Genomic DNA, 12,724 nt, shown 5'->3' on the forward strand with positions numbered 1-12,724 from the left:
GAAATTAGCAGCCGAGATTGTAGGAGAAAGAAAAATCCTTGCCGTCCTCCTCTGCTTGTTGGAGCTTAGTGACCTCTTCTGGGCAAGCTGGCAAGGGATGAGCCTGCCGCTTGGGCGCACTCAGCGAGAGGAGCCCAGCCTGCAGTCATCTGAGAGGGAGGGATGCGAGACAGCCGGTGCTCAAAGACCAACATTTGTCTTTTATTCCAGAGTGTTCCTTTAGCTGAAAGGTGCAGTGGGCTTCCAGGTGAACTTTGGAGGGGAAGGAGGCAGACTGAGCGTCAGCCCTTGTTGAATAAACACTCCTGCCGGTGAGTGTGGGAGATCAGAAAGATAGCGCTTCCCACAAAGATTCTGGAATGATCTTGGGGACACCTGGCTCATTCCACCTGGTTAGTCCTGTTGATAGTTGAGAGAGCATCAGCCTCAAAGCAGATTCTCATGGGAAGAAAGTGAAGAGCAAACCTTAGGGCAAAACCCTTCATATTTAATGGAAATCTGTTCACTTTAGACTCAACAATTATTTTCTCGTGAACCTTCCTTATGAGGAGGTCATTTTCTTTAAATGAGGGAAAGGGAGCTTTCAGTCTAACCCAGCCATTTCAACCATTGAAATTATTAATTACTGAAATTCTGCGGCACATCAAGAAATATGTTATTTGCTGATCTGAAAAAAAAAAAGCAGCTATAATTTCGACTCATTCACACCGGATGGCTATTGTTGTATTGGCTGCTGTCATTTTTTCTATTTGACAATCTAAGGGAAAAGAGGACAGTGCCCCTGACTAAACAGGCAGGTATTTCGTGTTTTAAAAACTCCTGTGGTAACGCCGGTTGAACATCACCAGTCTGACCATGGCTTTGAGGCTCTGCCAGCAAAGTTCTTTTTCCAAAACCACCAAACTATGTGTCTAGGAACAGGTCTTAGTTTATGTGGTTGCCATTGTTTTCCTGTCTATATGAGGGGCATAAAGCTACCTGACAGGGTTTTACTCAGGTTAATGGGTTACTATCTGCAGCCCTTTGAGCTCCTCCTCAATGGTGAATTTATTCGTTTCTGGGATGCAAACGCTCTGCTTTCAGTTTTACTCTCAGAGGCAACTAACCCTGCCCGCTGGCTGCCTTACCTCCAGGGTTATCACTGGGGGAATTACTGTGTGATCCTCCCCTCCCTCTCTTGGACCCTGTCCTGCCACCCCCAGCCCACAGGTGCTTATGCATTTCTGTCTGTTCTCCCCTTGGCCTGCAGCTTCAGCCTGGCTGACACGAGCACCGGGTTGAATGATGTATATGAAGCAGGGGGAGGGAGGTACTGTAAATTCCCAGGATGCCAGACCTCCTGACAAGGGTCCCCTGGGGGGGGGGGCAGGCAGGCACCACAGCTCTCCCCCTTCTCACCCCGTCCATCTCTGCCTGGTCTCAAGTAAGGAGGAGAGCCTGATCTCGGGGCCCAGACTTGCCTCCCCACTCACATAGTTGGTTAAAAATTGTGGCTTATCCCCCGGAAGCCACTGGTTTTATTTGCTGTTATGCTTCTTAGTCCTCATTTGCTCTGGACCCCTAGTGGCAGGGATGCCTGGATGAGATAACGGGCTTCTCCTCCATGGGATTTCTTCTGCTTGACTGCCCCCAGCCTCCAGGTGCTCAGGATTGTCAGGGACTGAAACGTCACTATGCTCTCTACTCACGTAACAGAGTCGCGCTTAGTTTTTACAGCTTCTGATAAGGCCACGTCACCAGAGAGTGACTAAGAGCCTTATGAGAAACGGGTGAGGGCCTGGGAATAAATGGAATACTAATGGTCAGCTTTTTTCTCCCCCTTTTCTCCTTCCTCCCCCTCTTCTCCCCAAAGAGTCAGACCCTCAGTGGAAATGCGCCTGTCCTCTGGGGGGAGGTCTTTGATCAGACCCATGTTCTTCCTTTCCAGGAAGTCGCTCTGTGACCCACGTCTGCCGCCCACAAGACCACGCCAGAGAGCCGGGTGCAGGATGAGCCAGCCGCGCACTGTCCACCCAAGATACACCAGGCCCTCCGACTGAACCCCGAGAGCCTGAAGATGTCTGCGTGCAGTGACTTTGTGGAGCACATCTGGAAGCCCGGGTCTTGCAAGAACTGCTTCTGCCTGCGGGGCGACCATCAGCTGTCGCCCACCTGTCCCCAGCCCAGAGCAGGCGGCCTGCCTCCTCCTCGCCTGCCCCCCAGACCTGAGCATTGCCGCCTGGAAGATGAGGGTGTGAACAGCTCGCCCTACTCCAAGCCCACCATCGCCGTGAAGCCCACCATGCTGAGCTCCGATGCCTCCGACGTGTGTACAGAGGCGAACATGAGCCCCAACGCCTCGCAGGTGAGCCTGACTCACCCCTGTGGCATTTTTACAGGCCCTGCTCCTGTGGTAACGCTTGCTGACTGGCCGGCAGCCAGGAAGGGCTATTAGAGCAAGACTCCTGCAGGGTGACTGCCCGTCAGCTTGTCCCGAGACCGCTCCTTCCTGACTGCTGCCCTCCTTCCCTTCTGTTTCTTTCTTTCTTTCTTTCTTTAAAAATATATTTCTTTATTGACTTCAGAGAGGAAGGGAGAGGGAGAGAGAGATAGAAACATCAATGATGAGAGAGAACCATTGATTGGCTGCCTCCTGCACGCCCCTACTGGGGATCGAGCCCGCAACCCAGGCATGTGCCTTTGGCCGGAATCGAACCTGGGACCCTTCAGTCCGCAGGCCGATTCTCTATCCACTGAACCAAACCAGCTAGGGCTTAATTGATCATTTTAAATGTGTACACAAGGAGAATATTGCCTGATGAATTCCATGCATCCACCATGATGTAGCATGTATCAACAGTCATCAACTTATGACCCATCTTGCTGTATCTCTACCCCTCACCCTCCCTTCCCATGATTTTAAAGCAAACCCAGTCATCGCCTCACTTTGGTCCATCTTTTTAAAAAAATGAAATCTTTTAAAAACTGTAACCACAATACCATTATCACACTTAAAAATATTAGCAGTAATCTATACTAATAAAAGGGTAATATGCTAATTAGACCAGACATCCTTCTGGATGTCCTTCCGGACAAAGCCACGGTGGTGGGGGCCGAGGCAGAGGCGGTTAGGGGCGATCAGGCCAGCAGGGAGAGCAGTTAGGGCAGTTAGGGGGATCAGGCTGGCAGGCAGAGGCAGTTAGGGGCAATCAGGTAGGCAGGGGTCCTGGATTGGAGAGGGTGCAGACTGGGCTGAGGGTTCCCCACCCCCCACCCCCGCCATGCACAAATTTCGTGCCAGTTAAGGGGATCAGGCTGGCAGGCAGAGGCAGTTAGGGGCAATCAGGTAGGCAGGGGTCCTGGATTGGAGAGGGTGCAGACTGGGCTGAGGGTTCCCCACCCCCCACCCCCGCCATGCACAAATTTCGTGCACTGGGCCTCTAGTTCCTTAATATCCCATCCCCAGCCAATGTTCATATTTCCAGTTGTGAAGCTTGGATTTTTACCAGCTTTGACTTAGGATCACTAAGTAAAACAGTTCCATCCCTAGAGAGTAGACCGTTCTGCTCATTCCACAGCGAGTGCTTGCAAAGGCATAATTATTTAGAGGGCATGGATAGGACAGCCTGCTCCAGACATGTCTACGGAGCTGGACGTCTGGGACGTGTCTTAAGAACTGCTTGCGAACTCTGTGACCTCTTTGCCTGTTTTAGTTTTCCCAAAACATCCTAGTGAGGGGACCGGGAAGGGTGTGGGAGCTTCTGGGAAGTCAGAGGTCAGAGGTAAGCCCGCGGAGGGAGGCTCAGTTGTGTAAAGGCATCTCCTCTGGTGGCACCGAGCTCCCTGTCCCCGCAGGGCTGTTCCATTTTTGGCAAGCTGGTCATGTCCATTCACCAGGTCACCCTTCACAGACATAAGCCAGGGACGCTTTCTGTTCAGAATCATCTTGGAAAAGAGCTGGAATGCAGGGCCTACTCTGAAGCTGATGCTAAAAGTGGGGGTCCGGGGAACTTTAGAAGTAGAGAAGGAGGGGACAGTGACTTCAGTGATGAGAATGTCCAGTTCACCTTCCTAGTTCAAGTACTCCAGCCACCTGGGCAGGCCCCGGCTGAGGTCGCTGCCTATAACTGGCAGCTCTTGGACACGATTCATCCCAGAAAGCACCCTCCCGCCCCTGCCCCTGCCACTCACCCAAGGTGTTTTAAAAAGCCTTATAACTTTGGCTTCTTTAGGAATGTCACATGGCATGGTTATCAAAAGACTAACAAACAAAAAATTAAACAAAATCCAAAAGTCTATTTTCAAAGCCCGTAGGAGAACTAACCTCATCCGGCAGTTTCTAGGGGAAAGGCAAAATGTTCTTTTTTAGAGTGATATTTTTCCCCTGCTTCACAGACCTAAGCCCAAAGAATGACAGACCAAAGTGGGCGGGGCAGCTCAGTGTCTGGGAAGACCAGTGGCTGCATGGGGCCCCAGCAACGATGGGGGGCTGCGGGCAGATTGGGAGGTAGGCGTGCTGCCCAGCCTCTGCCCTGCAAGGTCGTGGCACGTCCCTCTCACAGTTTCTCTCTCCCTTTCTCTCTGGTGAGGTCTAATGTCCGTTTTCACCTTGGGGCTGTGTAGGACATCTGGAGATGGGCCCCCAGCAAGCTGCCCTTCCCGAAGCAGGAAGACGCGCCGATGGTCTGCCTGGGCAGCTTCCGAGGCGTCCAGAAGCCTGCTGTCCCGGCTGCCCCCGCAGATGGCCACTCTCGCTGCTCACCGGTGTATGCCATGGTCGGCCTGCACAGCCCAGGGGCCCGGGGGGAGCGGAGCACTGCCTTCCACCCGCTGAGTTTCCCCGAAGAGAAGGCTGGGCGAGAAGGAAAACCCACGTTTCCCCACCAAGAGCCGACCTCCGCCCAGGAGAGCCGCCACCAGAAGCTCGCTGGCTTGGGCAGCAGGACGACACCTGGCTATGCCAAGGACCCTGGGACCCACCCCTCTCCACAGCCCCTGCGGGAGTCCCTGCCCTCTGAGGATGACAGCGATCAGAGGTGCTCACCCTCCGGGGACAGCGAAGGGGGAGAATATTGCTCCATCCTGGACTGTTGTCCCAGGAGCCCCGCTGCCAAGGACACCTCCCAGGGCGAGGGGCCCCGACACAGACCCGGCGGAGGGGACCGCTCCCCCACGTGCTGGGAGCAGGGAATGTGTGGGGGGCCGGCTGAGGATGTGAAGCAGGTGCTCGGCTTCCCGAGGGAGTGCTGTGGCCAGGGCCCCGCACAGACCCCGCCCCACCCGGGCCCCCGGAAGCTGTCCCCTCCCTCCGAGGTGGCCAGCTCCTCGGACTGCCTGTCCTGCGGCAGTGCCAGCAGCGGCGCCAGCAGCCCCTTCGCCCCCCATCTTGAGAGTGATTACTGCTCCCTCGTGAAGGAGCCTGTGCCGGGAAAGCAGCAGGACTCCGGCTGCCACGCGGTGGCCTCTAACAGGTGCCTTGGGCCGACTGGGGAGCCCCAGCCCCCCACCCACCCCAGGGAGGCTGTGCAGCCCGAACCCATCTATGCCGAGAGCACCAAGAGGAAGAAGGCTGTCCCGGTGCCCTCTAGGCCACAGGGCAAGGCGGAGCAGCCAACAGCTGGCCCCAGCCAGGGCCACGGCCAGGGCAGGATGGTTAGCACCTGGACTCAGAAAGCGGCATCTGGCGGTAGCCGGGACAGGGAAGGCCCCGATGTGGGCCCCAAGGTGGCGGCCACCATCACCATCATGGCGGCCTCCCCGAAGGAGGACCACCGGACCATCTACCTGAGCAGCCCGGACTCTGCGGTGGGCGTGCAGTGGCTACGCCCGTCGGTGAGCCAGGACTCCGGAGCAGGCGACCAGGAGACGTCAGCTGGGCAGGGGAAGGGCTCCAGGGAAGGCCACCATCATGCTGCGAGCCAGAACGTCCCCAAGGGGAGGCCTGCCATTCCTCCCAAGCTGTCCAAGGGGAGCCCCGGAGGGTCCCCGGTGTCACCCTCCCCCTCCCCACTGTCCGACCTCAGCGAAGGGAGCTCGGGCGGTAGCACCGGGCCCCAGCCTTCGTCCCGGTGCCCTGCCGACCCTGCTTCTTCCTGCCGGGCCAACGGTGTCACCAACCACGACTCTGCCAAGTGTCCCCCACCTGCCACCACTGCCTCGGTCGCGGACCAGAGGCGGCCCCGGTACCAGACTGGGGCCTGGAGCCGTCAGTGCCGGATAGAGGAAGAGGAGGAGGTGGAGCAGAACCTGCTGAGTCAAAGCTGGGGAGGAGAGACGATGGCGAAGGGCACCGCGGACCCCTCCAGCTCCTCTACCTGGCACCATCTCTGCCCCACCGACCGCGCCTCGGGGCAGAACGACAAAGCGGGGACTGGGATGAGCAAATCGGCCTCTTTTGCCTTTGAGTTCCCCAAGGACAGACATGGGATTGAGGCCTTCTCACCTCCTCCGCCACCTCCAAAGTCCAGGTGAGTCCGAGTGTCTGTGACCCACCGGGTGGGACAGAAGGCTCTTCCGAACCTTTTCCACCTGCTCGAGGCCTCAGCCCAGGCTCTGAGTCCCACACTCAGGACCAGCGGCTGCCCAGCCTCGTGCCTTATGTACATTTCTGAGCGCTGTTGCTCATGCTTGTGGGCAACAAACAAGCCCACAAGCAGTGCCCTGCTTGGGATTGGCTATTTGGAATCCATTTTTCCAAGAAGTGCTGCCAAGCTGTCGCTCTCCCCTGGTGCCCATGATTTTATACTGTGGGACTCTTTTTCTCCCTATCGTTCTGAAGTATATTCCGTGGGCTTCTTCAGGGAAACTCTGAAATTCTCCATTTACTGAAACACGTGAGAGAAGGAGGCTCCGCTCCAGAGTTTGGGGAAGCAAAGGGGCAGTGCCAGTGTGTGCGGCAGGAACTGTTACCACGGTGGCAGTGAGGCCTCCCTCGGGCCCAAAAGCAGAATAGTAGGACGCTCTGCGCATGGTTCGCAGCCCTCAGATGTGGGTTTTTAAAGAAAAAAAAAAGCAGTTTCATTTTAGCTTGCTGAAACTCACAACTTTCTCCACTGTTTCACTGCGGTCTCCTGCCACTTTAAAGTGCCTTTCAGAGGCCCCAAAATATTAAATGCCTTTTTAAAGGTATTGAGTTGCTCACGGAATTTAAATTTTAGGGGGAACTTTTTCCTTCTATTAATGATTCCTATCAGGAAAAGGAGAAACGTGCTGTTTGTTGTTTTTGTTTTTTTTAATTATAGTCTTTCTGAACAGACTTTATATAGTCAGGCTGTTTCCAGTGGTTCTGTGTCAGCTCATGCGCCTCTGGGTTGACGTCAGGAGTAGGGACTTGACCACAGAGAGACGCAGCTGTGACACTTGCCTTTGAACGTCAAGGTATCCGAGGCTGTGAGGCGCTTTTCCACGACCACTGCTTTGTTCTGGCATCGCACTGGCCACCTGCCATGCGAGGTAGACGTCCTCCAGGTCCTCGGGGGATGGTTGACTCTCCTTGGTTACAGTTTTAACTCCCTAAATGAATGAGAGGTTCAGCAGGTAAGAGGCGCTCCCATGTATATGGTGTTTACTATGGTCTGGGAGTTTGACATATTAACTCATTTGACCCTCAGACTAGCCCTAGGAGGTAGGAATCACCATCCCAATTTACAGATGACAGAACGGGATAGAGCCAAAGTCATCTGCCAAGATTACACAGCTGGACTTGGCAGTCTGGCTCCAGTCTGTGTTCCTAAACACAGAGGGCACGTCAGCAGGCATGAGAAGTGAGCAGGGCATGAGAGTGAAGCGTGGGCATTGTATCTCTCTGCCTCAGGCCTGGGCAGGTGAGTGAGAAGCACGGCTTTGGCGTCAGCAACCAAGTTCATATTGCATCTGTCTCACCTGTGGGCTGAATGATCTTGAACAAGCCACTGGCCATGACTGAGCCTCCAGGTTACTCTTCTCTAAAACAGGATGACAAAAACAATAGTTTTATCGCCCCATTTGTTGAAAGGCTCACATGAGATGAACAGGATCCAATGCAAAGGTTAGTTAGTATGTAGGCAGAAGCTGTTGACTGTAGCAGGGACACCCACACCCCATAGAAACGAGCCTGAAGGAACTAAAATTTTCTCATTTAAGAATCATAGGCCTGGAAGAAACCCCAGTCGCCATAGCAATGTGTTAAAGAACAAAAATTTAACCAAGTAAAATTAAAGATCTTATTGGCTTGATTCAACAATTCATGCATCGGGCAGCATCCCATCTAGTAAATAGAAAGGTGCTCCAAGGAACTGTATAAAATGGAAGGTTTTTATAGGCAGAAACAGGGTGAGACAAGGAAGTTAAAAGAGTGGATTATTTCAGGCAAGGTCACCTTCCCTTAAGGCAGCGGTTCTCAGCCTGTGGGTCACGACCCCTTTGGGGGTCGAACGACCCTTTCACAGGGGTCGCCTAAGACCATCGGAAAGCACATATATAATTACATATTATTTTTGTGATTAATCACTATGCTTTAATTATGTTCAATTTGTAACAATGAAAATACATCCTGCATATCTGATATTTACATTACGATTCATAACAGTAGCAAAATTACAGTTATGAAGTAGCAACGAAAATAATTTTATGGTTGGGGGTCACCACAACATGAGGAACTGTATTAAAGGGTCGCGGCATTAGGAAGGTTGAGAACCACTGCCTTAGGGAAGGCAGGGGGTCTTATCCGGCAGATGACCTCACTAGGGTTGACCAGAAGTCCCAGACTGATAGGGTTAAAATTCTATTCTTGGGAGAGGCTACAGTTGCAATTAGATTAAGTATTAAGTCTTGGTGGGGCTTAGCAAAAGTGACTCCATTTTGGGCCTATTGTTTATTGTTTCTTTTTAACAATTCCTTCCTTTTGATCAAATTCTCCGTTTGAGAGATGTGATCAAAATTTAAGGCATCAGCGCCACTCTCAGCTACCGCTCTGTAGTAGTTCTAGAAATTTTCATTGATCCTTTTTGGTTTTTATTTTTTTATTTTGTTTTGTTTTGTTTTGTTTGTTTTTGCTGGTAATAACAGGTTACAACTTCGGGCTCACAGTTTTTTAGGGTAAATCCTATCAGGCACAATCCACTTCCACGAAGGTGGCATTATTAATGGATTCATTTGCAGGAATTGTTGCGTTTGCTCATTCAAACCAGGAGTTACTTAGGTTTCCTCCTAGCCTGCAATAAATAGTTTTCTGAATTCCAGAGGTTATCCACCTTACCAAGGGTGTGGCATACAGGTGATGGCATTATCTTTTACTTTGGCCAATGACAGAGTAAAGAAAAAAAGAAAAGAAAAGAAAATAAAGTGGTTGAGCATCGACCTATGAACCATGAGGTCAGGTTTCGATTCCGGTCAGGGCACATGCCTGGGTTTCGGGCTCAATCCCCAGTGTGGGATGTGCAGGAGACAGCTGATCAATGATTCTCTCTCATCATTGATGTTTCTCTCTTTCTCTCCCTCTCCCTTCCTCTCTGAAATCAATAAAAATATATTTTTAAAAAAAGAAGTAAGGTTTCATGTTTAGCTGAAGTAGGAAGTCTTGGTCTGGCATCTTGGGAAGAAATGGTCTACATCAATGTCAGGTGCTTCTCCTTTTAGTCCAGAATTTGGATAAAAATTATAGTCATCCTCCTCAGTTCATTCAGTCCCATGTCATTAATTCTTGTCCTTTTTAATCCAGCTTTTTAAATTTTATCTTAATTAGTTCTGGAAATTCCCATCCAACTCTGCTACCTGATCGCAGAGTCATCAGGATGGTGCATTTGTCAAAGGTCCCCTCCATGAATCTCCTTGAAGATAAAGCACTTTGCAGGAACATGTTGATAAACCTTCAGAGTAAAACAGTAACTATAAATTGAAGATCTGGTGAGAGTTTTTATTATAATAGAATTGACGAGGAAATTTGGTCATTCCTTTAACATGCAACATTTTATAACATTATGCCAGAACATACTAGACTTTAGGAATTTCAGATAACTTCTAGAATGCTTATAACATATACTTACACTAATACAACATAAAGAAAGCTTAGTATTACTTCTGATTTGACAATACTTCCTATGTATTTTAACATATCAGATGAGCCTGATTAGTGTAACATCTCCCTTTTTATGAGAAGAGAGAAAAATCTTTTGAGATATTCTAGGAGCCTTTTACAAAATCCCAAGTTAGTTTGAGGTCAAAAAGACTTCATTTGGAATTTGATTTGGGGAAATTTAAAAATAGCAAAAGGTTTTAAAACTAATGATCCTATTAGTCAAATAGGATCATAGGTTACTGTGAAATAACACTTAGTTATCTATTCAACCAAAGAAACAAAGATTTCACAGGCAAATAATAGGTAGTTACATAGTTCTGAGCAAGGGGTTGCCTGGTGCTGGGCAGTGTCACTTACACTTCCTTGGATCCATCTGCTCTCTAGGGCCATTAGGAAAGTACAGAGAATGGTTTTTGGTTTGCCCGTGGTCCTGTTTTACAAGACTCTGACTTGGAAGGTAAAGAAATGGATGTTGAGAATGACTTGGTTTTCCTGTGGTCTTGTTTTAACTGTTTGGCAGTCACTTACCTGTCTGTCTGAGGTCCTGTCCTCTGGAAACTCCCACTAGGGTTGCTGAGAAACCCCTTGCGGTAATGCCATGCACGACAAAGGCCCTCAACGCTCATTTGATGCGTTGACAGCGCTTTAACTTTAGAAGGTGCTTCAGCGTGTGCCCAGCCCTCCTCCGGGGCAGGCAAGGCAGAGTCTGGATCCTTCCGCACCTGCTGCTGCCAAGGCAACCTCCTGCAGACACCAGCGCTTACCTACTTAGATTGACAGACCCCTCGAACCCCTCAGGACCACCCCTACTCCAATGTGGAGTGGGGTTAGAAGGTCAGGAGTGACAAGTACTGCTGGTTAGAAAACCAGAACCTGCAGGAAAAAAGTGTGGGCTGCTTCGTTTAAATGTCACATTCAAAGACTGAAGGCAATTTAATGAGAGCCGAAGTGCCTGGGGAAATAATTAAAATGCACAAGAATCAAATTTATTTCTCCCCTTGTTTCTTCTGAGCTGCAAACCTGTTTTGAAATGACGTACGGCTTTTGAGTGACAAGGTCAGTTGCGGGGGAATCATCTGATGAGCGCAAACATCTCACAAAGAAACCCCCAATTAGGAAGGTGGCCTGAGCTCAGAGGTGGAATTAGAGGATGACAGGTGAATGAGAAATAAGACAAGTTTATGGGATTGTAGCTGCCAACCAGTCTGGCCCCTGTGAGACTGATCAAAAGAAAGAAAAGTCTCCCCAAGAAAATGAGGGGTGACGACCTTGTTTTGCAGTTGTCACTCCTGTTGATTGTACGTTTCACCCACCGCTTAACCACATTCTCCGCCGCTGGGGGGGATTCTGGGAGCAGAGACTGAGTCTGTCCTTGGGCTTTTGGTCACTCTTAATCTCCCTCCCTCCCTCCCACATTGCTCCTCAGCAGGCAGGTGGTGACAGAGTCATAGATGCAGCTGTTTTCTGGCCATGGGAGTGGCCACTGTGCTAACCAGAGAAATGGGACCGACTTCTTTGTGTGGTCTCTGGGGAGCAGCTCTCTCAGCGTGAGCCCCGAGGGTGGGCGCAGAGTGAGTGAGTGAGGTGGGTAGTTGCCTCCAGACCCCGTGTCCAATCTGATCAGAGCTCCGCATGCTCCTCGACTCTCGTGGCACTGCCTACGGTAGCGGATTGCCAGGCAATGGCAGCAGTTTCCGAGGAAATCCCAGAGCCTTGGTGCGTAATGGGATTCCCATGTGGCATTTGAAAAGCACAGTTTGTATTAGAAAGCACTGTATGCCCTTAGAGCAGTGGTTCTCAACCTTCCTAATGCCGCGACCCTTTCACACAGTTCCTCATGTTGTGGTGACCCCCAATTTCATTGTTACAAACTGAACATAATTAAAGCATAGTGATTAATCACAAAAACAATATGTATGTGTTTTCTGAAGGTCTTAGGCGACCCCTGTGAAAGGGTCATTCGACCCCCAAAGGGTCGCGACCCACAGGTTGAGAACCACTGCCTTAGAGACCCTTCTCTGAGTATGTTTAGCCTTTTTGACAAAACTGAAATGAGTCGGAGGAGGTTGAGTCGGCCCAGGGCACAGTGAGTACTGGGCGCACTTCAGGGGGGAATCTCCCTTCCTCACCCCACCCCCCACGCCCACCACCACACATGGGTATCAACAATGCCACTTTCTGTTCTGTTCCATACCAGGGGCAAACTAATAGTTGGCCTCTTCCCATGAGCTTGTGGATAGACCCTAAAAACATTGGCCATCTAATGATGCCATAGCACTGAGAGTTAAAATTGATTCCTATCTTTCTATTCTGTAATTTAAAAAAAGAAATCACTGAGTTGAAAAGTAGTATATTAAAATATGTATGACATTCTCCCCATTTTTTAAGCATGCATTCATGGCTAAGGCTAGGGATTAGAGATTCTTTAATTCATCAATATCTACTAATTGCCCACTTTCTGTTACACTTTGTACAAGGTCCTGAAAAGCCAGTGCCTTCCCCTTAAGGTCCCTGAGGGCTGAGTTGATGTGATTAAATGAGCAGATGTGTCATATGACCACCAAAGGCTCACCCCTGCTTTGATTCCCTTTGATGAGATTGTTAGAATAGCATCTGAATTCTCACCACATTCTCTGTTCTGTTCAGTAATGCAGAGGTAAGCTCAGCTTGCTGCCTGGGAGTAGTCCTTCC

General features: G+C 50.4%; 1 protein-coding gene across 1 annotated transcript in view; it reads left to right on the plus strand.

The window, feature by feature from the left end:
- Window positions 1–12,724, plus strand: part of LOC102258102 (tyrosine-protein kinase SgK223) — a 48,290-nt gene that overhangs the window by 679 nt on the left and 34,887 nt on the right. Inside the window, exons 2-3 of the mRNA XM_005864093.2 lie at window positions 1,928–2,344; window positions 4,603–6,446. Of these exons, the coding sequence (XP_005864155.2) occupies window positions 2,057–2,344; window positions 4,603–6,446 (2,132 nt within the window). The 5' untranslated portion in view covers window positions 1,928–2,056. The remainder of the gene's footprint in view (window positions 1–1,927; window positions 2,345–4,602; window positions 6,447–12,724) is intronic.

The sequence above is a fragment of the Myotis brandtii genome, unplaced genomic scaffold (assembly GCF_000412655.1).
Source record: "Myotis brandtii unplaced genomic scaffold, ASM41265v1 scaffold185, whole genome shotgun sequence".
NCBI classification, from domain to species: Eukaryota; Metazoa; Chordata; class Mammalia; order Chiroptera; family Vespertilionidae; genus Myotis; species Myotis brandtii.